This window comes from Notechis scutatus, chromosome Z (assembly GCF_049901735.1).
Source record: "Notechis scutatus isolate UNSWTSFEM ecotype Mainland chromosome Z, rNotScu1.2, whole genome shotgun sequence".
NCBI classification, from domain to species: Eukaryota; Metazoa; Chordata; class Lepidosauria; order Squamata; family Elapidae; genus Notechis; species Notechis scutatus.
Window position 1 is genome coordinate 96,291,208 of NC_142025.1, and position 27,308 is coordinate 96,318,515.

Here is a 27,308-nt window from a genome sequence, read left to right on the forward strand (position 1 = left end):
AATTTAACATTTAGTTTTTGCAAGGGTTTTAGAATTTTATTTACCATGATTCCCTAAAACAATTGTTTTTGCAATCATTTCCTCATGAATATAATTGATGATTTAATGAGGGCTAAGATTAGAAAGGAAAATAAAAGATGGGTAACTTTCACCATATTTTTGATAGATCTTTAATTTTATTTGTTCTAGCATTCAACAAATACTTTGTTGAAAATTACCCATATATCACAAAGTGGCCATATCTTAGAAATAGCTCTGCTCAGACAATTGCTCCTATGCCTTTACTTTTCCAGGGCAAATTTGATCAGTTTTTATTTAAAAAAAAAACACCTACAACTCCACATATACATCAGTCTCCTAATTACTTGAGGATTATGAGCCCCAGTTTGAAAATTCATGCTTTACTGATTGGAGATCTGAGGTACTGTGTACAAATAGTGCTAATTTACATTGTTTAAATTCTCCACTAAGAAATGCTACATTATTTTATAAATATGAGAAATACATAATCCTTGCATATTGTCCATGGAAAATACTTTTCTGCTTTTAGAATTTCTATGAAAATTAAATTAGGGAGAAATCTAAAGAATGACAAGAGAATGACTGAAAGTTCAATAGGTTAAAAGGAACAACTAAAAAAAAAGTTATCACACAGCCCAGATGATGAGACTTATAGTTTATAGTCACATTCACTTAAAGTCATTTAAATGAACAAAGTGGTAAAATCCTCCTCTCAGACACAAGACTATATACTCTTGGATGGGTATTCATTTTCAAGCATCTTACAGATCTAAACATTAAAACAAAGCTGAAATGTACACAAAAATTACTGATAGTGCATTATGTCTATAATTGAAATTTAAACTATAAATTTTGTTAAATACTCATATCCTACAAAAGAAATCTAACCTTTTTGGAATTCATTCTATTTTACAAATGGATGAGATGTTCATTTACAACAGATATAAAATCTGAAAATTACAAAGGAAATAAAAAATATTTTACATATTTTTTCACTCTTCGCTGGTTCTATATTCATGGTTAGAAAAACAGCATTTGTATATTTAAAAAATACAATATGTTTCCCAGTAGACAGCAACCTTTTCCCATTAAAATCTATAGAAATACATTCCCCAGCATGCAATTGATGTCAGAGAGCATGCGCAATAGCGCTTAACACCATAGACAAAGGCCCCCTCCCAACTTCTGAACATGCTCAGTGGAGGCCACGCGCCCACGCCGTCCTGCAGGGTCTTGGGCATCATGGCGGAGACAGAGGTCTCGCAAACTACCCGGATCCCGCAGACAAGCGCTCCTTCCTCCGCCACCTCTTCTGCAGTTACAACGCCGTCGGTAGTAGGGGGAAGCGGAGCTGGAGGAAGCACCAGTGACCCGGTCCGTCCAGGATTAAGTCAGCAGCAGCGCGCGAGCCAGCGCAAGGCGCACGCGCGGAGCTTCCCGCGGGCAAAAAAGCTGGAAAAGCTGGGAGTATTTTCAGCATGCAAGGTACGGGGGCCTGGAGGAGACAAAAGAGTTTGGGACTGCCTTCGGGTGTATGGACCAGCCATCGTTGGATATTTTCTTCCAGACAAGATGCTGTAAACTTAAAAAACATAACCGCATGCAATTGTCTGCCAGTTCATGGGTTCAAGATTTTATTTATGGAACTAACCTGTGCTCTGGGCCCTTCTCAGTAGCCGGCTTTGGGATATAAAGAGTTGCTCTACAAATCGGTGGTTCTTTTGGCCTGTTCGCCTACTCTGATGGGCACTAGGTGGCTCTCCAAAATCTAGACAGGTCTTCTGCACCCATTCTAACGATTGTGCCTTGACAGCAGTAGTAGGAATTAAAAGCATGCAAATTTTTGCATGCAAGGTCTTTTGCTTACCTCCTCATCAATTTAAAATTTAAATCAATTTACTGGTTTTAATCGCATCCATCAAATGCTTCCCAGGTAGCATACCTGCCTTATGAACATACATTTATTTTGTTTAAAAGAGAGAAATTCTGTTCTTCATACGGTTTAGAGTTATCAAGATATCAATTGCCACGGGATTTGCAACCTGATACAGCAATAGCAATAGCACTATCCTTAGTTTTATACCATATTATTACCTTATTTGCCCAAAATATATTAAGTACACATTTAAAATACATTTTTAAAAAATCACTTCTGTGTGATTAGGAAAAAAACATCTATCACAGTTAGATTTGATTTTTTTTTTAAGAGAAGAAAACTAGCAAGCTGATAAAATATTTAAGAGGAAACAAAAGCATAGGGTAGGTTGTATAGAAGGCTTGATTTGCATATTCAACAGATTATAAAGTAATTTGCAGTATTTATAGTGAACATATCTTTGAAAATAGTTGCTGTGCCATGATGAGAATGTGGTGCCTTGGAGGTGGCATGGCTGCATATACACATCTCTCAGCATCCCCTTAAAGAAGTTGCATCTTTTCCTGACTTGCACAGTAGCATTGTACATCCCTACAGTACATATAACAATACACAAGAGGGTGACTGAACGTATACAGTAATAACAACCATTAGCAGAATCAAACAGGATGTTAACAGTATATGAAGTTGCATGCATTTTTCCACCTCAAGGAATATCACATTCATCCATTTTATCAGTGACAATATTATGAAGAATAAGAATAAGCAAGAATACATGTGGGAAATGAGAGAAATCAATTTCTGTTTTCTCAGAAAAGAGATACAAATGCTCTATGTATCCTTCTATAGTCTTTTTGTGTGGAAAGGTCATTTTTTAAAAAATAAAATGAAAAACAGAAACATCTCTCAGAAACATTTCTGCAATAATGCTGGAGTAATGAATGTACAATACAGATTTACTTTATAAAGTAGCTTTATGAGGCAGCACATAAAGATACACTAAGGGAGGAAAAATGTGACTTCTCCATATATTATTGGGAGACAACTCTTCCAGATCATTGCCTTAGTTAGCTAGAACTGATAGGGACTAAAGTCAGAATTATCAACAAATGTGATTTTTAAAAGAATCAGAAATGAGAAATTATACACAGGGAAGAAACATATCTATTTTAATATATTTTTATTTAACTGTATTAATTACATCAATTTAAACCCGTAGAATATAAATGTCTATGTAACTCAGTAAAAAATAAATATGTTCTCTGTAGAACTTATTCATAGAGATATTTGAAGTGTTCTTATCTCCTCAATGTACTTACAAAGCTGTCAGGTTCATGTTTGTTTTCTTAGTATTCTTAAATTATATTTCCTCCATAATATATAATGCTGCCATGTTTTGTATAGTTCAAGAAACTAAACACCCATAATTCACTGCCAGGAAGTCAGATAAATGCAATACCCATAGTCCTTGACTTGCAACAGCAATTGAGCCAAAAATTTTGTTGCTAAGCAAGATAATTGTTAAATTCCATTTTATGACCTTTCTTGCCACAGTTGCTAAGTGAATCAATTTAGTTGTTTAGTTAGTAACATAGTTGTTAAGTGAATCTGACTTCTCCATTGACTTTGCATGTCAGAGGATTGCAAAATGTGATCAAATGCCCTGAGTATATCACAACTGTCATAAATATATGCCAGTTAGCAAGCATCTGAATTTTGATCAAGTAACCATGGAGGTACTGCAACCTTCAGAAGTGTGAAAAAAGGGTCATAAGTTACTTTCTTCAGTGCTGTTGTAACTTTGAAGCTAGATTGTTCATAGACACAGTCATTGATTAATGATTACCTCATTTAGTTATTCACTGTTAAGACAGCAATGGAGAAAGTAAATTTGCAACTAAAGTCACCTTAACGATCTCTGCTGATCTGTAAAGCAAAGGAAAGTTGAAGTAAGATCATAAGCATAGTTATAGTTTCATTTAGTAACTGCTTTGCTTAACGATCAAGTAGTTGGTTCCAATTGTGGTTGCTAAATGAAAATGACAGTAATGCTAATATTAGTTTTTGTTGGTCATTGACTGTTATAAAGGTAAAATTTCATTTGATTAAAATGCAATCACTTTTTTTTAAATCACAGATTTCCTAATTCTTAGAATGCACCTCCAAAAGCTAAGCGTGGCTTGACCAATGAAAATGTTAACCTTTGTCTTTACTTTATGTGTTCAGTGGCTTAAGTTCTGCCTCTGTTCTTTTCCTCATCTCTGCAGGCTAATGACTCTTGCAAGTGCAATGGTTGGAAGAACCCAAATCCTCCCACAGCTCCCCGCATGGATTTGCAACAAACAGTCACCAATCTCAGTGAACCCTGCCGTAGTTGTGGACACACACTAGGTAGCTGCAGAGTCACTTACCATCCTCCAACACAACCTTATCTCATTGAGACTGAAATATACGGTTGACAGGAGGAAAGATTTTAAAATGGTGTCTACTATCAGTAGCACAGATGTGCAGCATAATGATTAGGGAAATATAGGATTTGAAATCTAGGCATCTGAAAGTTGAGTTACACTAATATACATACAACACTGCTAGCCAGATGAAAGATTATCTACTAGAGGAGGGGTTGCCAATGTTTTGGACCTCAGGGACCACCAAACTCATAATTTTAGATCCCAGGGACCTCTAACTGGTTCTGTGGGCATGGCCTAATTTGTGGGTGTGGCTTGGTGGTCATGTGACTGGCTGGGCATGGCTTGTATGTAAATATTATAAATAGGTATATAAATATTGATTTTTTTATAAAAAAGAGCACCTTTTACCCAAAATCAGGCAAAGCAGGCAGATTGAGTTGCTCACAGAATCACAGATTCATTCAGAGATCTATCTATCTGCCATTGGTTAGCTCAGTCTGTCACATAAAATTTGCTAGCAAGCAAACTCAGAAAATTAACTCACAAGACACCATGCATGCAAATATTGATTTTTTTATAAAAAAAGAGCAACTTTTACCCAAAATCAGGCAAAGCAGGCAGATTGAGTTGCTCACAGAATCATTCCGTGATCTATCTATCTGCCATCAGCTAGCTCAGTCTCTCAAATTTGCTTGCCGTGAGTCTGCACTGAATTTGCTTGCAAGCAAACCTTCAGTCCTAAGGGAGGTTCGGCTGTGCTAAACTGAAGATCTAAAGACTAGCTAGAAAGCAAGAAATCCAACCATTTCCTGCTTCCTAGCTAATCTAAATCTCCCAGCGCAGCAGAACAGATGATGGTCAGAAAAAGGAAAAATAGCAATTTAGCAGGCAAGTTTACTCGGTAAGGAGTGAGTGGGAGGGGAGGGTTCCTGCGGGCCATGTGGGTGTTGCAGCCTTGTGTTTCTGCGCAGCCTGGATTAATTGCTTTGGGGGGATGCTCTGGGGGTGAGATTTCTCTGCGGCCCACTAAAATTTTCTCATGGCCCACTATGCTAGAGCCATAGTAGGCAAATGAAAAGAATAGGAAACTTTTTTACAGATTGTAAAATCTTAATTTGATATTGACTATTCCCATATATTTCATTCATGTTTGGGCCTGATTGGAACTTCCAAAGATAACTTTGAATGTGTTTGAATATTAGTAGCTCAGGTTAGTAGTTAGGTGTTGGTTTGACCTCCGAGCTTGGCAATTTGGTTGCAAATGTTTTGTCACCATTTGAGGACACATTGTCAGTGCGTTTTGAATTGTGCTCATCTATCAGAACACAGGTCTTTACATACTTTTGAAAGAATTGCATCAACCACAATCCCGAAGGTAGCATTTAAAATGAACAAAGAGGCACTGCACTCTGGAGCAACAAAATTATAACTCATTGGCTCACAAGAAATTGGACCATGTCTCTGGACTACAGCCCACTAGCCGATCAAACAGTCCAAAATCAGACCGTGACTCAGAAATATCCAAACAAGAAACATTCAAACTAATTTGCATTTCATAAAAAGATATTTAAAAACCTGTGTTCTGACAGAAGAGTACAATTCAATGATGTCTCCTTGAATGGTAACGAAATGTTTGCAATCAAATTGCCAAACTTGGAGCTCAAACCAGCAACCTAATATCTTTGAATGGATTGCTTCTTTCAACAAGCAATATTCCCCTGTTAGCTCTTGACATTGATGGTAGCAGCTTTAGTTGGTTGTTAGATCAGCCATTACTTTATTTTCCTATGTAGTAAAATATTAGCTTACTATTCTTCAGCTACATAAATTTGAGGTTTGAAATAAGTTTTGAAAAGTATAGTAATAAACTTGAACTGATTGAATTGTGTTACAGGATTTGTTTTTCTTCCTTTGCTGTGACTTTCTAGTTATAGTTTTTTTAAAATTTGTTTGCCCTCCGATGCTGCTTATTTCTCGAAAAATACAACTTTAGGAGCACTGGGAAATCAATTGGTAATCACTGAAGGCTAAACACAAAGATAAACAAATGAGAAAGAAGATCCATGGTAGGAAACGGCACAGAGTTTCTGGGGCAGTGGAATTCTGGATATGCCTGATTTTGTTTATATACTATTTTAGAGAAGAAGCAATTAGATCACTCATTATTTTCTTTTAAATTAAAGATTTCTGGATTTACATATGACATCTTGTTATGTTAATTTTGTTTATTGTTTTTATTTGGCTCATTTAGGATTAATTTAAATACTTCAATACAATCTTCATTAAAAATTGTGTGTGTGGTATGTATGTGTATCTATGTGTGTGTGTGTGTGTGTGTGTATGTATGTATGTATATACACACACACACATACATACATACATATACACTTAACACACACACATACATACGTATACACTTAATGTTTTTCCTTTCAATAATCTTCCAAGTTGGATAAAAAGGGAGGTGATTAGCCCAAGCCAGAATCATAAGCCAAGAACTGACCTTGTCTTAAAATTCTGATTATTTAGGAGATCAAAACTCCTAACAATAGTGGGAAGCTATAAAACACCAGTATTTTTATTTTCAAAAATACCTTTGTGCTTCACATAAAATTCCAGTAAGTAGTCTTAAAAATAAAAAATATTGCTTTAGATAAAATTGTGTGTACCTTCCCAAGAAGGAAATAAAAAAAAGATAAGCTGTAATATCAGAAGCAATATCAGGCCTGATTTATGTAGCCCAGGACTGTTAACTCACGGCCCATAGGCCGGATGCCTCATTCACTGACCATGCCTGTGCCCGGTTTAGTGAAGGGGGAAAAAATTGCAATACGTCACATGACAACACAAGTTTGATGTAACCATTCCATTTTATGATTGGCCACAATCACCATGGCAATCATGTTTTTTTTGTCAGTTTTCTATCACTTCTATCACTTTCATTAGACAAGGAAAAATTAATGAGACAGAGAATCTCATTCATATTCCAACAAGGTTCCTAGTTTAAAGAGATGAAGCTCAAAGCATGATTTAATTTTCTTACCTACCTTTAGCTGACCATGTTTCTCATCTGGAGAATGTCTCTGAGGAAGAGATCAACCGTCTTCTGGGGATGGTAGTAGATGTGGAGAACCTCTTCATGTCTGTGCATAAAGAGGAAGACACAGATACCAAACAAGTTTATTTCTACTTGTTCAAGGTGAGATAGGATTCTAGAGTGCTTCTTTGGGATAGACGCCTATCTGAGGTCAACTTATCCTAAATCAGCTATTTTTCATTGTTATGTCATCATTATGCAGATCAGTATTAAGAAATGCCTTGCTAATGTGATCTGTTCGTCTAGTGTGCTGGGGATACTTTGAATGTAGGCTAGATTATTTTTAAAAAAATAGTAGCTTCTATGCCTATTTTTGACCTAACTTGATTGGGGGCAACTCATTGTTTACTTTTTGGTCATCTAGTTTTCTTGTGGTGCATCACCAAGTTTGCTAATTGTACAAATCTTTCACTATTTAATATTATAAATAATTACTGAAATAAAATGTCATTTAATTTATCTTCTTACATGAGTATGACTGACTTGCATTTGTTTGGTAATGTTGGTTTTCTAGGAAAAAAAGGGCTGCCTAGGATAACTGTTCTGGAAAATGTTTGACTTGCATTGGATATTTATATTTATATGTATATATATATGTGTGTGTGTGTGTGTGTGTGTGTGTGTGTGTGTATTTTCTTAAGTTTTCGCGGGTACTTACATGTATGGCCTTCAGCTTTGTTCAGGTATTTTCCCACGTCATAGTAGTGGTGCTTTTAAAGTTGTAGCAACGTTTCAGCAGAATCTCATCTGCCATCATCAGGCTTCTGTATAGTGTTCATCTATAGTGTTCATCTATAGTGTCACAGATGAACACTATACAGAAGCCTGATGATGGCAGATGATCTGCCGAACTGCTATTTCAAAGCACAACTAATGCGTGAAAATACCGAACAAAGCTGAATGCCATGCATATATATATATATAGTATTCAGCTTTGTTTGGGTATTTTCCCCGCGTCATTGTAGTTGTGCTTTTAAAGTTGTAGCACGTTTGCAGAATCTCATCTGCCATCGTCAGGCTTCTGTATTGTGTTCGTCTGACGAACACAGACGCAACACAATACAGAAGCCTGACGATGGCAGATGAGATTCTGCCGAAACGTTGCTACAACACACACACACACATATATCTAGCCTTTTCTAATTTGGGATTTATTTTACTGAACAATTTAACAAAGGAAAAAGGAAAGCACACTCACTGTGTTTTCTAGAAAATTTTACCATTTAATAGCAATAACATCCATCTTACGTAAGCTTTAAAAAGTATTAAAATCTATTGATACTTAAATATATTTTTGAAACTCAAGGAACTGAAGAACTAGACTGTAAGGAGATTTGTAATTTTTTTTCTATAGAAAAATAGGGCACTGGATTTTTCCCCTTGACTTTTTAAATTTTTTACTCCCTTTTTGCTTGTTTCTTTGATGCAGGCAGTGGTTGGCTTTAAGTTACTAACATGATAATTTGAGTGTGATAGGCATATCACTTCTTTCTAAGCCACTGCCTTAGACATTTCAAATGAATCAGATTATAAATCAGCCTGTGGAAATAGTAATGTGATATTGAGGTTGGATTTGCTTTTCTATCTCTGAAGCTTCTAAGAAAATGCATTCTACAGATGAGCCGTCCAGTCGTCGAGGGGTCTCTAGGGTGTCCCCCCTTTGAGAAGCCAAACATTGAACAGGTAAGATGCTGTATTTTTGCAGATGTAAAATATTAGCCTAAGATATTAGTTAAAGTCAAGTCTAATTCCTGTTGCCTTGGGGAAAGGGGGAGGGGAACAGGCATCATGAAGAAAGCCCTCAGTTGACATGAGTGAAAAACCCAAACACTTAAAAAATAGTCAATAAAAGTAGAAAATGAATGAAAAGCTATAATAATTTTGTCCTACTGCTAAAAATACCTGCTATTTCTGATTTTTACTTCCAGGGTGTCTTAAACTTTGTACAATACAAGTTCAGCCATCTACCCCCTAAAGAGCGACACACTATGTTTGAGCTTTCTAAAATGTTTCTTCTTTGCCTAAACTATTGGAAGCTAGAAACACCATCCCAGTTCCGCCAACGCTCCCAAAATGATGATGTGGCCACATACAAAGTCAACTACACACGGTGAGCCTAGGGAAGAAGGAAGGCGGGAGAGCAAAGGGAGAATAAAGCTTTATTTCTTTCCACCATTTGTTTTATAGCTCTAGTTTTTGTTCAATGTGTATATAGTGGTGATTTGGGAAACGGCTTTTAGAAAATACAAAGCACAGTTCTTTTTTCCCTAGCAGGGAAAAAACCTTCAAACTCCAGAAACTATTTTCTTTGTGTAGTATAGAGGAGAGGAACATTGCAACATCCTGATTTTGTTAAAGCATACGAGTTTATTGGGAGTAGTTGTTCAGGAGAACCTAGAGAGTTACTAGAGGTAATCCTTGACTTACAACAGTCCCCCATTGACTTTGCTTGTTAGAAAGTCGCAAAAGGTGGTCCCTTGACCTTGGGACATTGCAACCATCATAAATATGAGTCAGTTGCCAAGTGTCTATGACAGGTACTCCTCTAATTACAGCCATTCATTTAGTGACCATTCAAAGTTACAACAGCACTGAAAAAGGGACTTATGACTGTTTTTTACACTTACAACCATTGGAGTATTCCAATGGTCATGTGATCAAAATTCAGCCACTTGGCAACTGGCTCATATTTAATGGTGGTTGCAATGTCCCAGGATCACACGATCACCTTTTGCGATTTTCTGACAAGCAAAGTCAATGGGGGAAGCCAGATCCACTTAACAACCGTGTTACAAACTTAACAACTGCAGTGATTCACTTAGCAAGTGTGGCAAGAAAGGTCATAAAATGAGGGGAAAATTCACTTAACAACTGTCTCCCTTAGCAGCGGAAATGTTGGGCTCAAATGTGATAGAAAGTTGAAGACTACCTTTTTAAATCTACTCCCATCAGTCCCAGGATATTATCAGTTATAGAGTCATAATTGTACCCTTCCGGATCTCTTCCCTCAGCTCTCTTTTACCTCAAACTAGTATTTGCTTTGAGTAAAGTGCAGATCAGCCAAAGGCTTTCTGGAATCCTAAATGCAATCCTCGGTGCCTTAGATTCCTGCTTGCTTTTTTCCCTCTTACTACTCACACCTCATGCTTTTCCAGGTGGTTGTGTTACTGCCATGTTCCCCAGAGCTGTGACAGTCTTCCACGTTATGAGACCACCCAGGTCTTTGGGCGCAATCTGCTCAAGTCCACTTTCACGGTTACTCGCAGGCAGCTGCTCGAGAAATTCCGAGTGGAGAAAGATAAACTGGTGCCAGAGAAACGGACCCTCATTCTCACTCACTTCCCCAAGTAAGGCAAATATTCAGCAAATGATGAAAGACTGGATAGGAAGGGGGTATAAAAAAGGCCTTTTTAGATGGATAAAGCCTAGCTGTTTTTGAGATGGTAAATTAATGCAGAACTGTGTTATTTTAGGTTGGAAGGGAAGGCATATGCAGCAGTCGCAGGGTTAATAATCTTTTTGGATCCACTTTATTTTATTTTATTAGCTCTATTAGCCAACTTTCATTCAATTAGATTAGCTTTGAAGGGCTTCCATAAAGTAAAAATTGGTTTTGCGCACTTGTGTGTGTGTGTTCGGTCTGTATATGTAACAGGTGAGAAACCACTGACCTTAACTGTTCTTGCTGAACTAAAGCTCTCAGCATTTCTCATCATTGGTCATTTTAATTATGTTTACTGGGAATTGTGATTCAACATCATCTGAAATACTTCAAATATCATATTCTTGTCATATAAGAGCCCACGGTTGCAATGTGCATTTTAGCCTGGGTTTTTTTTTTTTATGCAAGCCAGCTATATAAAATAGAGTTTGCTTACCTGCACTTTTTAGTGGAGAGAAGGACGAGGCATTTCAGCTTACAAAACCTACCCATTGCTGGTTTCTGAAGTAAGATTTGAGGTAGTGAATTAGGCACCATTGAGTTGGGTTCAGTTCTGTTTACTGTATGAATAAGTACTGACCTGTTTTTAATAAAAAGTGGGATTTGAATGCCAGTAGGTTGATGTTAATTTAATTGGATTTCTGTACCGGTTTCTTTCCAATTCATATCCAGATTTTTATCAATGCTGGAAGAAGAAATCTATGGGGAGAGTTCCCCAATCTGGGAAGCTGACTTCACTATGCCTGCAACTGAAGGGGCTCCACTTGTACCCCGGCCAGGTATGTAATATTCCTTTTAACTAACGTGGCGTTTTTTGGTATAGCTGTAAAAGGTATCAAACTGAAAACTGCCAGATAGTAAATTGAAAAGCTCATTTGTCTGCCTTAGTAAAGCCTGCTCTGATTGACAGGCATTGTCTGAGATGACAGCCAGAGATACTCCTCAACTCCCAGTGATCTGGAGGTTTGAAGTAGGGCGCTTGCATGCAAAACAGCCTCTATCCCAAAGTGTTTGAATATTGAGCTATTATGTCCCTTCTCCGACGAAGTATAATGTATAGGAACAGTTGTCATATTTATGGCAATGGTTCAAGTCCTGCAGGTTTCCTCCTTACTAAAGCAAAGTCGGACAGTTGTTTTAATGAGATTTCAAGAACCCTTCAGTTTCATCAGTCTTCTTCTGAATAGGGAGCAGACATTAAAAAAAATAAATCACTGCAAATCAGGTACCTTAGAGTGCAGGAAAACACATCTCACCATCCAAGAAACTGCTTTTAGCCATCTTGAATTCAAGATTGGAGAATCTCTGCCATTCTTAAACAAGACCAATCAATTAAGATATGAGAATAGACGAGTTCCCCAATAGAAATTCATTATTATAGTTAACACATTTCTTTTTTAAAAAATTATTTTTATAACAACAAAAACAAACCTTTCTGTTCATCAGTGTGTCAGTTGGGAACACATTTCTTTGTGCACATAATACCATTATCATACATATTTTATTTATATATAGTTATAATCCTTCTAAGTTAACACATTTCTTCAAAGTTTTCTTCCTTTGGTAGTAGATTGCGATTTTATCCCTGGAAATAAATTAGAGTTGTAGGGTGGATCACCAAGTTGAAGAAGGAAGACCATATATGTTTTTGGGGGAGATTTTGATGAATGAAAAATTAAAATTTTGAAATTGATTTCAAAAATTGAAATTGATTTCAAAAATTGAAATCAGAAATTAAATTGAACCCGAAGATAGAACTCTGTCACCATGTTTGGGAGTGTGGAATGGTGGGGAGATTTTATAATGGCTTTCTTGCACAAGTATGGACTTTGGCCATAATTAGTTTTAGAGTAGTTAGCAATATTTTATTTGTTGTGTGTTTAACTTGTTTTATTAGATTGTTGTTCTGACTGTTGTGAGCTACCCAGTAATTTAGGTGAGATGGGCGGCCATACAAATAAAATAAAATAAGCTTGATCTCAGGACCTTCATCAATTCACAGTAAGATTATTGCAAGCACTGCATTGGATAAATCCATATATACTATCCTGAGTTCCTTGCAGAAGGGATGTAATAAAAATGAAACAAGCTTTTGTGTGCAGAAGCTTGAGGAACCGAACAATTTCATCTGCATCCCCAAGTCATAAAGCCTTCCTATTTTAATGCATACACTATTGCTGTCCCTTTGTCTTGTGTAGCTATCAGCACTGTTCCTGCAGCTAGCACTCCTTTGTTCAACAAATCTCTGAGCTGCAGCTCATCTTTGACATCTATTAATCTGGATGGGAGCTCACTGGATTCTGTGCCAGGTAAAATCTTTATGAGCAGCAAGAGAATGTAAAGCAGAAATAAAAGTGTCTGAAAGAAAAGCTTAGTTTAAAAATCCCCATCATTTGAATGAATTTTATTAAAATTATCTTTTCCTAAAACGTTCTGTTAAACTTGGAATAATTTTTTTATTCTTTTGTTTTTGTTTTAAAAGAGTAGAACATTAAAGTCCGAAGACTTAAAAATATGGAGCCAAATCCAGGCTAGTGTCTAGTAAGATTTCTATAAAGTAGGGCTTCACCTTACATATTTATTACATTTAGTTTTTATATTTTTGTTTTCTCTACCTCCCACGCAGGTGAGAAAAGGAAGCTTCCAGAAAGTTTGACCCTGGAGGATGCAAAGAGAATTCGCGTGTTAGGTGATATTCCAATGGAGCTTGTTAATGAAGTGATGCTGACCATTACTGATCCGGCAGCCATGCTAGGGCCTGAGGTACAATTAGTTAATTCATTATTAAATTATTTGCATCATAAAACAGTGCAAAATCAGTCTTCAATAGCTGTCCCACATATTGCATTATGCAAATTACAGAATGTATTGCCAGATCCATATTTCTTCCAGCCCTATGCCTTTATCTTATTAAAAATATTTTTTTGCTTTTTGATGATGAGCTCAAATACCATAATTAAAATTTAGCATTGGATGAACAAGTTAAAAGTTGGGAATCACTGCCTTACATGTTTCTAATATAAGCAAAATATATATTTTAGTTAGCAAATCAAAAATATAACAGAAACCCCGGTTTAATGAACTTATATATAATAGCTTTTATCCGTGGGCTGTCAGACTTCTGGACGCAACATAAACACCACAATTAGGTTTAATATGATAGACTTGCAGGGCTAGCACCAAGGAGGCTCATTTCAATTTCATTGTACACGTGTTGTGCATTGACAATAAACGTTTGATTGATTGATTGGTTGATTGATTGATTAAATCTGCTAAATAGGGGTCTACTAAAGGTTTTATTTTTAAATTAATTTTTTTTTAAAATTAACTTACTTGTATAGATTTAGAAGGATGAAAGTAATCTATATATGGACAAAACCTCCCCTACACCAATAAATAAATCTACCGTTGACCCTATATTTTGCATATTGCCTTTCATTCTTTCTTTCTTTTTTTTAACCAGAATGTTTCTTTTACTTGCAGACTAGTCTCTTGTCAGCAAATGCGGCGCGGGATGAGACAGCCCGCCTAGAGGAACGGCGTGGCATCATCGAATTCCATGTCATTGGCAACTCACTTTCTCAAAAATCAAACAAGAACATTCTTATGTGGCTGGTTGGGCTGCAGAACGTTTTTTCACACCAGCTGCCTCGAATGCCCAAGGAATACATCACCCGCCTGGTTTTTGACCCGTAGGTTTGGGAACAAACAAAATGTTAAAAAGTTATGATATTTATGTACTTACTTACCAAGCACATCTAAGCTACATTAAAGTAACCAAAATACCTTTACAATCCCCAAGGCATGTCACAACTTTTGAGCATCCTAATGTTTGAAAATTTAAAGTTAAAAAATTTGACATGCCCTAGTAAGTTCACGTAGCAACCATTAAATCCTGAATTCCTGGAATTGGGCTGATTATACGTAAATTAGTTCTAATAAGTTGAGGATAAAGGCTTATAAATGTGAGTGAGAAATTGGTTGCCTGAATAAATAAATAATCAAGGGGACCTTGGAATCAAGATAGTGTATAAAATGTTTCCCCTATCCATATTAATATATAAAATGTTTGTCCTTTCAAAAATATACAGCTTTGCTTTATCTCTATCCCTCTGCCATGTACTGAACTCTATTTTCTGTAATTACATTAACCTTTTAGTAAACAGGCTATACAGTAGAGCTTGAGATTTAGCCATTCTCTGCAAAAAGTTCTGTGAATTACAGCTTAATGATCTGGAACCCTAATACTATCTGTTGGGAAAGCATTGGTTCTTTTATAAAATGGTTGCAATGAGAGACCCAATTGTCCTAATCAAGTCCTAATTCTGTTTGCCCCAAATTTAGCTTCCATTATGAATGATCCATTGCACATATAGGTGGTCCTCGACTTACAACATTTTACTTAGTTTCTGTTCAAAGTTACAATGGCACTGAAAAAAGTGACTTATGACTGTTTTCCTATGTATGACCTTTGCAGCATCCCTGTGGTCATGTGATTAGAATTCAGACACTTGGCAACTGATTCATTTATGACAGCGGCAGTGTCCTGGGGTCATGTGATCCCTTTTTGCGACTTTATGACAAGCAAAGTCAATGGGGAAGCCAGATTCACTTAACAACTATGTTACCAAATTAACAAGTGCAGTGATTCACTTAACAACTGTGGGAAGAAAGGTCATAAAATGGAACAAAATTTACTTAACAAATTTCTCACTTAGCAACAGAAATTTGGGGCTCGGTTGTGGTCGTAAGTTGAGTATCTGTATTCTTGGTGATTTTTTTTTCACTGACCAAATCGGCATGCTTCCAAATGAAGTACTGGACTACAGCCATCTGACATTATTATTATTTCATTTCAGTCAGCCAGATGTTCAGACTGGATCTGACATTTTTGTCTGCCTATTGAGTCCTTTCCAAGGATCTGGGGTAGGCAGATGTGGATGTTTGATGATTTGCAAGTCTTCGTATTTTGTTAACTTCTCCAGTTCTTTCTCTTCTATGCTGCTGGTACTACCGTGTCCGCTATCCAGACATTTTTGTCTTTCTTATCAACAACTGTTAAGCCTGGATTGTTATGTGGCAGCTGCCTGTCTGTTTGAATTCTAAAGTCCCAGACCACATTAAGGCCTTCATTTTTATTACTTTCTCTATTTTATGGTCCCACAAGTTCTTTCTTGCAGGCAAATGGTATTTCTTGAAGACTTTCCAATGCATCATTGTGGCTACTTCGTCATGCCATTGTTTGTAGTCTTGTAGCAGCTAACCAGGTGATCCAATTATTTCTTCGGCTTCTTTGCAGAGGTAGCTCTTGGTATCTATCACAGTCTCCTCAATTCTGGCTTTGTATGTATTTGTTCCTAAGGAGTGGTCTTATGCAATTAGAATTAGCCCCCTATCCCTTTCTTCTGGCTTTCCTGCTCTTAGCCGTTGCCAGGTCTTGTTATTATCTGCTTTGCCTGCTTTTTTTTTTTTAATTAATTTTTTTAAGTATCGGCTAGGTCATTCTTTGTCTTCCTATCTCTCTTTTCTGTTTTTCATTTGGTATTTCTGGTAGGCCATATTTACTAAGCCTTCCTGGCATACTAGCTTTAATGCATTCTTTTCATTGTCCTACAGATATTTTTCCAATGCCCTTTTTTCTTTTTAAACTGTCCTGATATATTTGCAGCATTCTACGCCCTCCCTTTCCATTGGTAAAGTACACTCTGTTAGTTTCTCTCGGAGTTTGAAAAGCATGAATCATTTTCATTATTTTTCTAGTCTTCCTATACAGGGCTTTTAGTTGTGCTTGAGTGCAGTCTGCTATTCCAATATCTGGAATTGCCCAGGTGATAATTGCCTTGATGGTATTTCCTCCTGTGAATATGGACGTTTAAGATCATCTTCATTCTGATGATATATTCATTTCTAACCTTTTTCTTAACTTCTGTGTGCTTGATGTTATCAACTTGAAGGATGCCCAGCTATCTGTAGTGATCATCTTCATCCAGACTCTTGATATTATTTTCATCTTGATTCCTTCAATTTTTATTCTTTTATAGGGTTTGATGTGCCACACTCACTGATGGTGAGTGTGACACATTTGTCCAGTCCAAATTCTATTGCAATATCTTGATTGTATATATGGATAGTGTTGAGCAGCAATTCTATTTCAGATGTTGTTTTTCCATACAACTTCAAATCTTCCATGCAAAGGAGGTGGGGTAACTTGAACTGAGTTTTTCAGTATTCTTGATGAGAGAATCAGTGAAATGTCACACAATAGTGATGATAGTGAGTTTCCTTGGAAAAGCTCTTGATATTTATCTCTCCCAATCTCTCCTCATTATCTAGCAGTTATGTCTCCCATTGTGCACAAAGCTTCTGATGTTTCTGTTGATTCCTGTTATTTCTAGGTAGTTGATTATCCAGTCGTGATTCATATGCCTTCTTGTAATCAATCCATGGTACTTTCAAATTGGTTTCCTTGTCTTGCAGTTTTCCAAAATCATCTTGCCGATTGATCTTTTATTCCTCTCTTGTTCGGGCAGTTACTTTACTCAGGTAAAAAAAAGTTTGTTTTCAACTAGATGCTGTTGGACTGCATCAACTACCACACCAGTTAGCAATTTGAAAGTTGTTGGTAAAGTAATTTGCCTGTAGTTGTCTGATACTGCCTCTTTTGGTGGATTTTTCATTATCAACTAGGTTTTGCCACATCTTAGCCACTCTTCAATTCCATCTCCTTGCAGCATATTGATAAACTGCTTGGCAGCAAGTGGACATAGACTAGTCAGATGTTTCAATCAAAATCCATACAATTCATCTTCACCAATTCTTAATCTTCCTTGCCCTTTTCTCTACCATTTCTGCTGTTATTATAAGTTCTCTCATTTCATCTTCTTTTTATTCTTATTCACCTCCTTAACCAAACTGTTCTTGTTATATTTCTCTGGATTATCTCATATTTTCACCTAAAAATAAACTGTTTCTTCCTTGCTGAGTGCTAACTGATTCCCTGCAATCTTTTCATTGATAAGAGTGATAGAAACATTTATAATAGGGATTGAAATCAGAGATTCTGCCTATAATTTTCAATTTGAGATTCATATCTGCTAACCATCCTAGCTATAGCTGATATTTGCTGTTTTATTATTTCCAGTGCTTTCTTAATCTTTCTTGTTTCTAAGTAGCATTTCTTGATTAGATATTTTTTAGTCTTGTTCTTTAGCTTCTTTTCTTTCTAGCTTACTTGCATTTGATCTCATCTTACTCATCTTATTTTCCAGTCTGATCTTACATTTGATGGTGCACTTTTTTTTGCTTTTTTCTTCTTCTTTGTTATTTTGCCATTCCAGGCATTCAGTTATAACTGCAGCTGTTTTATACATTATTTGTTTCTTGCAGTGAGCTAGTGCTTATTTTTGATTTTGCAGTCCACATTGGCATCTTTGAATGTTTGTGCTGGCTCTTTCTTTGGAACAAGCTTCAGTCCAGGCAACCTTATTTGGTTGTTTTTGTGCTATTCTAGATGCTTAACTATTCTTTGCTTTAATTCTTCAACTTCTTCAGTTAGAGGTCTTTTCTCCTTCAGAGGCAGATGAGTGGGTGCCTGGTTTCTGAATGAAAATAATTATATAGTTGTGCTGGCTTCTTCTACTGCCAATTCCCCCTGGTTTGCCTCTTTAGTCTGAAGTATCTCTGGCCTTTTGCACTTTTAATTCTGTTTCTGTGATTATTTTATTTCATATTATAAATGGACGTTAATCTCTATTCTGTTATTTCTGATTCGGGATGTTGTTTTTTCCAGAACTGATGCATTTGTTTCAATATCTTCTTATTGGACTTGATCTGTAATAACAGATCATTATATCTTTGTTTTCAATCACTGTATATTTGCAATGGGTAAATACCTTTCCTTCCAGTATGGCTAAATGTCTATGGAGATTCTCAGTCATCCTGGTCATCGTTGTCCCGAGGATGCTTTTTCAAGAGGCAACTGGACTTTCTGGGTTTTTTTTTTGAAGATGTTTTGCTTCTCATTCAAGAAGCTGAAGAAACTTGGATAACAAGCAAAACGTCTTCAAAGAAAAACTAGAAAGTCCAGTTGCTGCTTGAAAAAAGTACATTTGGGTTTCCTTCCAGTAGTTTTGCACTGGTAGTTTGGCCCTAGTTGCTCAGCCAACATCCTGAGTTCTTTAATCCATTTTTCCACCAGATATCCAGGTACAATTCTAGTACAGTTCTTGACATGGCAACCAAGACAAGTATAGGTTTCTCTAATTTACATCTCAGTATATTTTTACGGGAGAGGCACTTTTAGTCGGACTCTTCTTATGAGACCTGTCCAGTATTGTTCAACCTCTGGCACAGTTGTCATCTTCCTCAGAGCACACAAGTCCAAAAACACATTAAGATTGTGCCTCAACAATCTTTGGTCTCACAATCAACCAAAGTTTAGCTTAGATTTGATATTTGTCTATCGAGTCCTTCCCAAGGACCTTTAAACTTGGGGTTTAAAGATATTCTTGAAAGGAACAGTGCTGGAAGTGGCTCTATACAAAACTCCAATTTCCTGGTTTTTAAAGCCTTTTTTGTTTTAAATGTAAGAAGTGAGGTAGAGGAGGAAGCGTGGCAGCTCAGTAAGTGAGAGAGCTGTGGAAATAGTGGTAATCCAAGGTGACCCAAAGACTCCCAAAAAGAAAGGATTACAGCTGGGAAGTTAATTCTACGTCAGCTAGAACTGTTAATGAAACTAATTCAATTTTATAATAGGGTTAATGATTGCTGTATTTCCCCCTCCTACATCTCAAAAAGATAACGGATGAATCAGGAGTGTCATTATAAGTTGTGCTCGCTCTCCTTCCAATACAAGCTCCTCTTTCTGCTGCTTATTTTCTTGGCAGCAAGCATAAGACTCTGGCACTAATCAAGGATGGTCGAGTGATTGGTGGGATCTGCTTTCGGATGTTCCCAACACAAGGATTCACTGAGATTGTCTTCTGTGCTGTCACATCTAATGAGCAAGTCAAGGTAGGGTTGTTTTGAGAGGCCTGTGACATTCTTCGGGGTTTAAACAGGTTCTAAACTAGCAGTTGAGAGACTGCTAGTATCAGCTGGGATACTTCCAGCCAATCATAGAGGGAACTCTCACTGCTTATAATCAGTGATGTGTCCCCGAATCAGAACAGGGAAGAGAAAGCCAGGTTGAATTTTATTTTCTAGTGTCAAAAGACAGTGGAGTATGAGGAGGGGATATTTATTGGTTGTTTTTAAACATAGCAGCATCCTTACTTGCCCAGACTGGCTTATCGGAGGTGGAAAAAAATCTTCATAAGCTTTTCAGTGCATTTGTACTACATTTGCACATTGCAGCACAGCCTCAGGGTTCATTCTCAGTGGATTAACTTTTTTTTTTTTAATTGAAGTGGGAGTGCTAGAAACTCAGTGCCTTCAGCCTTGGATTTAAACCTGGCTTGAAAATCGGGCAACAAGGAAGAACTAGAAGAAGCAGGATATTCAAGTCATAGGAAGTGGGAAGCCATAGAGTAGGGGGTGTCAAACGCAAGCCCCGCAGGCCAGATCCAGCCCATGGGGTGCTTAGATCTGGCCCGTGGGACCACCCTGGAAACAGTGAAGGACTGGCCCACGGTGCCTCTGCCAGCAAAAATACAGTTCTCCCAAGCTCCGTTTTCACTGGCAGAAGGTTGCAGGAAGCTATCACAGCTGAAAAGAGAGCTCTCGAGAGTTGTGCATGGCCTTTCTGAGCTTCATTTTTGCTGGCAGAGGGTTGCAGGTGGCTGTTGCAGCCGAAAATTGAGATCAGGAGCCCTGTCTCACTGGCAAAGTACTCGGACCACCACAGGCACCAACATGAGTGACATCAAGCTGGCCACGCCCACCCTGGCCATGTCCATCCTCCCCCTCCCCCCCATGGCGAGATGAGACACAACCCAGACACTACCCTGATGCGGCCCTCAACGAAATCAAGTTTGACACCCCTGCCATAGAGGATGTAATTAAGGAATGGGAGCCAGCAGCAAATGAATGAAGGCAGCAAATGAATGAAGAGCAAGAGTATAAAAATATTTAGAAATATAAAAAAACAATTTGAAACTGATGTAGAGTTTAAAATGCTGCGTGGAAAACAATATAAGTTTCCTTTTACAATTAATATTCAAGGCAGGAAAAGGATACATTCAAGGGCTCTTTCACACTGTCTGGAATAAATCACATTTAATTCTCTGAGATTTTCTTCAGATGGTGTTGCAATGCCTCTCCTGTGCTTCTCAAAAGAATCAAATAAAACATGCTGGCATGGATCCAGTACTAATTATCTTCAGTTGTGCATACTAGTTCATAGAGTTAGACTAGGCTTAGACAGGGTTGGGTAGTTTGTATTTGTACAGTATCTTAGGAACACAGGCATTCTCTTAAGAGCATTGGGAAAACAGGGGCATCATCATGTTACGTGTAATATGAGGCTCGGAAACACAGCAGTTATTTGAACAAATTAATTATTTTTTGTTAAACTTGAGTAGGATTTAACGTGTTCTGTAGCAACTTTTGACATATTTAGTAATCCTTTTCGAGAAGTTAATCATCCATAATATTTTCCATATTAAAATCTTTTGCAATTGTTGTTATCGCCAACTATTTGTTGGCTCAGATTGCTGTACAGGACATTATTCACCTCAGGATTAACTTCTATTTGATTACAAACCACACCACATGAATTAGCTTCCTGTATAACTTTTCAGCTAGTGAAGTAGAGTATCTGAGTTTGGGCCTAATCTTAAATATTTACTCAATTAAGACACTAATTTGCTTCATAGAGTAGTTGTGAGACGAAAAGGTAATAGCTTGAAAAATCATGTAGGTCATCTTGAGTTCTAGAAGGAAAGATTGAATAATAAATACATTGATAGAAAGAGGATCATTCCCATGTTTGATTTTGATTATTTTTTCCCCATTTCTTTTTTACTTCCTTGAAGGGCTATGGGACTCACCTTATGAATCACCTGAAGGAATACCACATCAAACACAGCATCCTCTACTTTCTCACCTATGCAGATGAATATGCCATTGGCTATTTCAAAAAGCAGGTACCACACTATTGTTGCCAAACTCTATTCAGAACTGGCTTTTGGATTAGCTGTAGGGGGCACATTTGTAAAAGGGCCCGGTTCTCCTCCTAAGCAGATGGACATAGTTGTTAATATAGCTGCATTCACATGTCACATTAAATATATCAGGTCACATTAAATGGTTTATTTATTTATACTGAATACCACATTTAGAAACAGCTCATCTCCCTCACAGAGTGACTCTGTGTCACGTACAAATGGTTGCGGTTTATAAAATAGTTAACACAAGAAGCCATAAGCCATAACCTTTCCATGTTTTCTTTCTTTACACCTTTACGCTCCCTGGATAGGGAAAGAAATTTCTTTTCCACTTTTGCATCATCCTCTCTTTGCTCCTACTTCAACCTAGGAGCATCTGAGTATAAGGAATATATAAACTTTTCAGCCAGAGCTAGTCCCAATCATAGTTTCAGAAATGCAACTGGATCTGTACTCAAAGCTCTCTTTTTTACAAGATATAAAAATGTTTTAGCCACAAATTTGGGGCTAGCATGATCTCTAAAGCAGGCCTTAATTTATTTAGTTATAGAAATATTTGAGGAAAAATTTTTAATTGACCTAAATTTCTGTGTTACTTTATAAAGGTGATTTAGTTGAATCATATTCTAAATTGGTGTCATTGATTTCTAACAAGTTGGGTAGGTAGCTGTGCAGTATTCTTCAGTTATTTTGAACTATAGTCCCTATAATCCCCAACCACTTTGGCTAGGAATTATGGTATTAACATAATATTTCTAAAAAGCATTAAATGGGATAAATCCAATATGTCTATTTTTTTTAAAAAAGGTCTGTTTATATGTGTCTAAAATAAGGGTACCCAAATAGGGGTTGCAGCCCAGTATTGGGCCACATAAGCAGTGGGTAAGCATATGAAGCTCCATTTATGCACCTGAAACCATCCCCTTTTTCCCTCCGCTGTACCATCGCTACCTGTCCACAGAGCCAGAAAGTTTGGAGACTGATTGTCTAAAAGCAAGGGTCTTCAAATTTGACAAGTTTAAGACTTGTGGACTTCAACTCTCAGAATTCCTGCGCTAACATGATTGGAGGAGGAATTCTGGGAGTTGAAGTCCACAAGTCTTAAAACTGTCAAGTTTGAAGACCTCTGCTCTAAAAGATACAGTTCACTATTACACATTTCTGTAATTTAAGTGTAGCTTCCATGAACCCCTCACCCCCCTCAATACATTCTTGAATATGATGCAGGGAAATGAGCTGGATCCATACATTAGGTAGCACAAAAGAGATGAAGCCCCATTTCAGAATAGGTCAGTTATTAAGTGTTGTACCTTATGATTCTTGACTCCTTGATGATCTTTTCTTTTATGTACAGTGAGAGCATTTGCACCAAGACAAATTCCTTGTGTCCAATCACAAATTCCTTGTGTCCAATCACACTTGGCCAATAAAGAATTCTAATTCTATTTCTATTCAATTCTAGTCTATTCTATATTTCTCACTGCTGAATTACATTTAGTTTATTCTGGAGAATGAATAGGATCTCTTCTCTGTGGCCTTCAGGGGTTTTCAAAGGATATCAAGGTCCCCAAGAGCCGCTACCTTGGCTACATCAAGGACTACGAAGGAGCCACCCTGATGGAATGTGAGCTAAATCCTCGGATCCCCTACACAGAGCTTTCACATATTATCAAGAAGCAGAAGGAGGTGAGGGGCTGGGATGGGAGAAGGGGACATAGACCCATCTCTGATTCTTATCAACTATGTATGGACCATCTTGATTACTGTTACTAATTCACACTGCCGAATACGTCCCTCTCCTCCCCCCCCTCTCTCATGGACATATGCAAATTTGGCTTTGACCTTGGGTGTAGGATATGCCTAAATGATTGCATTTCTCTCTGTATGGTCTTCAATAGCCTCATCCGTTGTAACAGGATTGAGGTTTTAGTGATACAATCAATCATACTCTTTCCTTGCCCTATCTATACTTCTTCCCCGAAATTTCTGCCTCTCCCTTTTATTTCACATGCAATACACACACACACACACACACACACACACACACACTTACACTTACACTTACACTTACTTACATACTGATCTGTGGTTGGATTTTTCAAAACTTATGTATTTTTCTTATATGGAAAACACGTTCTGCAGAGTTAAACGACATATTCCAGAAACAGATTTACTCTTGTGGTAAGAATTTGACTCTCCTCCCTCAGTGAAGGAAAGGTTTCTGGTTCCACTTTGGAAAGGTTCCACAGGAAGTGGTAATGTTCATAACTTCTCTCTTTGAATCTTCCCATAGGGGAGGCCTTCTTGCCTATGACAGTCCTTCGTATTTATTTAGGCGTAGTTGAATTCCATTTTTCATACTTTTCAGCCAACATAGCTCGTAATCATGCATGCTTGATGCTGCACAATAATCTTCTCTATTGTTCATCTCAGATTCAGCTTCTCACTGTTTGCCTGCCTGCCTGCCTGCCTTTTCAAATTTTTCCTAACACCTTGATGCTGCTCAGCTTTGCAGGCTGAACTAGGAATTGGCCAGGAACTAGTTTCCTAGCTGCACATCTGACTGCTCTCTAAGAGATGCTTAGCCTGCCTCATTGCCCTGATTTTGCAGAAGCATCCAGGGATGACCATGCAAGTCATGACAGTTTCTGGTTCTTCCCACAGATCATCAAGAAGTTGATAGAGAGAAAGCAAGCCCAAATCCGTAAAGTCTACCCTGGCCTCACTTGTTTCAAAGAGGGAGTTCGACATATTCCGATTGAAAACATCCCAGGCATCCGTGAGTTGAGCAGGGCCTATTCCTGGGTAGTAGGAGAACAGGGGTGATGATGCATTTAGTGAATGTTAATAAAGCTAGAAGGAGAATTGACATGATTTTAGGTGTGTCTTCTTTCACAGTTGATCTTTCTGTTATGTTTGCTCCTAATCTCTGAGGGAGCAGAGGAAGGAAACTCTGTTAATATGATTTATGGCAGGGAGAGAATTAGATCCAGATTCAGATCTAGGTGTCTGATACAAAGAATAGGTGTTTATCCAAAACTTTTCTCTTGATTGCTTTTGTATCCTGTATTTTCTTTGTCCGAATTAGCACTAGTAATAAATGAACTGCCTTTAAAAAAAATTTAGCTCTGGTCTGTATTTACAATAAGTGATTTTTTTTTTCTCTCTCTCTCTCTCTCTCTCTCGCTTCCAGGGGAAACAGGATGGAAGCCTCTAAATAAAGAAAAAGGGTAAGCCATGTGGTACTTCAAGTTCTTTTCTCACCCACATATCCCCAAAACGTTTCTGCTTGTTTTAAAATGTTGGTCTGCCTTAATGAGTTTGGTAGACGACAATTAATATAGAATCGGCAAATGTCCCTAAATTCTCTCAAAGTTCTTTCCTCTGTGGAATGATGGAATAAGACAAAAAAAACATCACCAAGCAAGACTAGCTTTTTCAAATCTATATAAAAGTACAGCTAATGATTTAATGCTTACTGCCTGATGCATTCAAGATAGAGTACCGATGATGCTTTCAAATGAATCCATTTACTTTAGAAATTAAATTAAATTTTAAATGATGATGATTGGTCACATAGTCAGCCAGATGTTTGACATTTATCCACCTATTCAGTCCTTCTCAAAGACTTGGGTTTATTATTGCAATTGCTTTTATCCTCTCCCTCCCTCCCTCCCTCTCTCTGTCTGTCTCTGTCTTTCACACAAACACACCTAATACTCCTTTCTCCTTCTATTTTCTCCATCACAACAACTCTGTGAAATGGCTTGAAGTGAGAGAGTGATCAGCCTAAAGTCACTCAGCTGGCTTTCTGGTCTATGGCAGGCCTAGAACTTAGTCACCTGGTTTCTGGGCCAGCATTTCAACCACAATACCAAACTGTAAAATGGCCAACTTTTTTATGCTAATTTGCTTCTGGCACCAGCACATTTGTCAGAATTCACTGCATGCTGCTTGAAAAGTTTATTGATCTTGGAATAGCTTATTTTAGCTTTACAAGAATGTCTTCCTCAAATTGAAGCTCTTTAAATATATTGCTACATTTCTTAATAAAAGTTTTATTTAAGTTTTCACAAAACATACAAATACAAATAAAATATCTTTTTTTGAGAACAGGGTGGCCCCGGGTTATCACTTCTCCATACAGAGATAAACTCAATACATATTTATCTTATACATTCTAATCCATATCTTTTAACTATTTTCACAATTTTTTCAATAGCTTTTCCCTTTCTTTACTTCCTATAGCCTTATTTTGAATTATCTCATTCCTTTCTTAGTTCAATTACATATCTTTTTCTAATTTTTAAAATTTTTCTAATCAATGTTTTTATACTTTCATCTGTCCTGTTTACAATTTCATATTATCTTTTCTCATAAAACAAATTTTCCCCTGTAATTACTAGACTGGAGTATAACACCTTTGTATCTTTTTTCAAATCTTATTTAAAAATTTAAGTTACATCTTTACAGTTATAACATTCATTTTTTAACCTCTATTTTATAACACATACCTATTTTCAATCAAATTCTGCTTGGTACATTCCCTTAAAATACACACTAAATTCTTAAAAGAAAAAAATACATATGTATATATATCTGTGTATATATGTATAACAATATTAAATGGAATAATTATTCTATTCAAGTACAGCTCTGCCATTAATATTAATAACAATCTTTTACATTTCTATTTCTTTTAACAAACATTACCTAGTAATATCAGTTGTCTTTCACTTTAACCATCTATATTTCATATTTTACTTATTACTGTCTTTAAATAAAAAACAATAGTTATTAACAGTAGTCAATAAAGTTATTATTCTTATTCAAGTTCATCTTATCAACTGATAAAAATCTTCCATGTTTCTTTTCAGTTTTTTTTAAATGTTCTTTTTAAATCATTGAGAGCCTTATTCTCTTTACAAACAAATATTCCACTACATACCAATAGAAATTTTTTCTACCACTTTAATCATCTAACATATTATATAACAATGTTATCCCATGCAACCTTGCAGAATCCTCTCCTTAAGTTAAATTTTAACCGTTGTCTCTGTCTTTTAAATAGGTTTATACCTTTAATTCTTGTACGTTTTTCCTGTACCTCTATATCTTGTTTCTGTCTTTTGTTGCTTCTTTTCCTTTCCCTCTACCCTCTCTTCTTTTCCCTCCCCTTTTTATTCCCTTTTCTATCTGATTCTCCCTTCTGTGATCCTCCCTTCTGCTTCTTCCTGATATTATGATTACTTTTCAAATTACTGTTTTTTTTTGGTTGTTGCTTCAGTGCTTAAGTTTTTAACTCCCTTTCCCCCCCTTTCTCTTTTTTACCCCGCTTAAAATTGCTTGGTCATTG

The 27,308-nt window shown here is 36.9% G+C and overlaps 1 protein-coding gene and 1 long non-coding RNA gene across 4 annotated transcripts in view; one reads left to right on the forward strand and one right to left on the reverse strand.

Moving 5' to 3' along the window:
• Positions 1-167: 167 nt before the first annotated feature.
• The window catches only part of KAT2A (lysine acetyltransferase 2A), a 34,110-nt gene continuing 6,969 nt past the window's right edge, over positions 168-27,308 (forward strand). Inside the window, exons 1-15 of one of the 2 annotated variants that reach the window (XM_026669833.2) lie at positions 168-1,506; positions 4,165-4,288; positions 7,362-7,507; positions 8,999-9,088; positions 9,334-9,515; positions 10,561-10,752; positions 11,520-11,626; positions 13,046-13,156; positions 13,474-13,610; positions 14,331-14,539; positions 19,733-19,859; positions 21,821-21,931; positions 23,495-23,638; positions 24,617-24,731; positions 25,146-25,182. In XM_026669833.2, the coding sequence (XP_026525618.1) occupies positions 1,213-1,506; positions 4,165-4,288; positions 7,362-7,507; positions 8,999-9,088; positions 9,334-9,515; positions 10,561-10,752; positions 11,520-11,626; positions 13,046-13,156; positions 13,474-13,610; positions 14,331-14,539; positions 19,733-19,859; positions 21,821-21,931; positions 23,495-23,638; positions 24,617-24,731; positions 25,146-25,182 (2,126 nt within the window). In that variant the 5' untranslated portion in view covers positions 168-1,212. The remainder of the gene's footprint in view (positions 1,507-4,164; positions 4,289-7,361; positions 7,508-8,998; positions 9,089-9,333; positions 9,516-10,560; positions 10,753-11,519; positions 11,627-13,045; positions 13,157-13,473; positions 13,611-14,330; positions 14,540-19,732; positions 19,860-21,820; positions 21,932-23,494; positions 23,639-24,616; positions 24,732-25,145; positions 25,183-27,308) is intronic. The other variant, XR_015745687.1, reaches the window with a different exon arrangement.
• LOC148129015 (uncharacterized) lies at positions 1,435-27,097 on the reverse strand. 2 transcript variants are annotated; one of them, XR_015745689.1, is made up of 3 exons: positions 27,032-27,097; positions 7,356-7,451; positions 1,435-1,516 (listed from the first exon to the last, which is right to left on the reverse strand). It is a non-coding gene; the product is annotated as an uncharacterized LOC148129015 (long non-coding RNA). The 2 variants fall into 2 exon arrangements; XR_015745688.1 differs by lacking the exon at positions 1,435-1,516 and adding an exon at positions 2,403-2,488.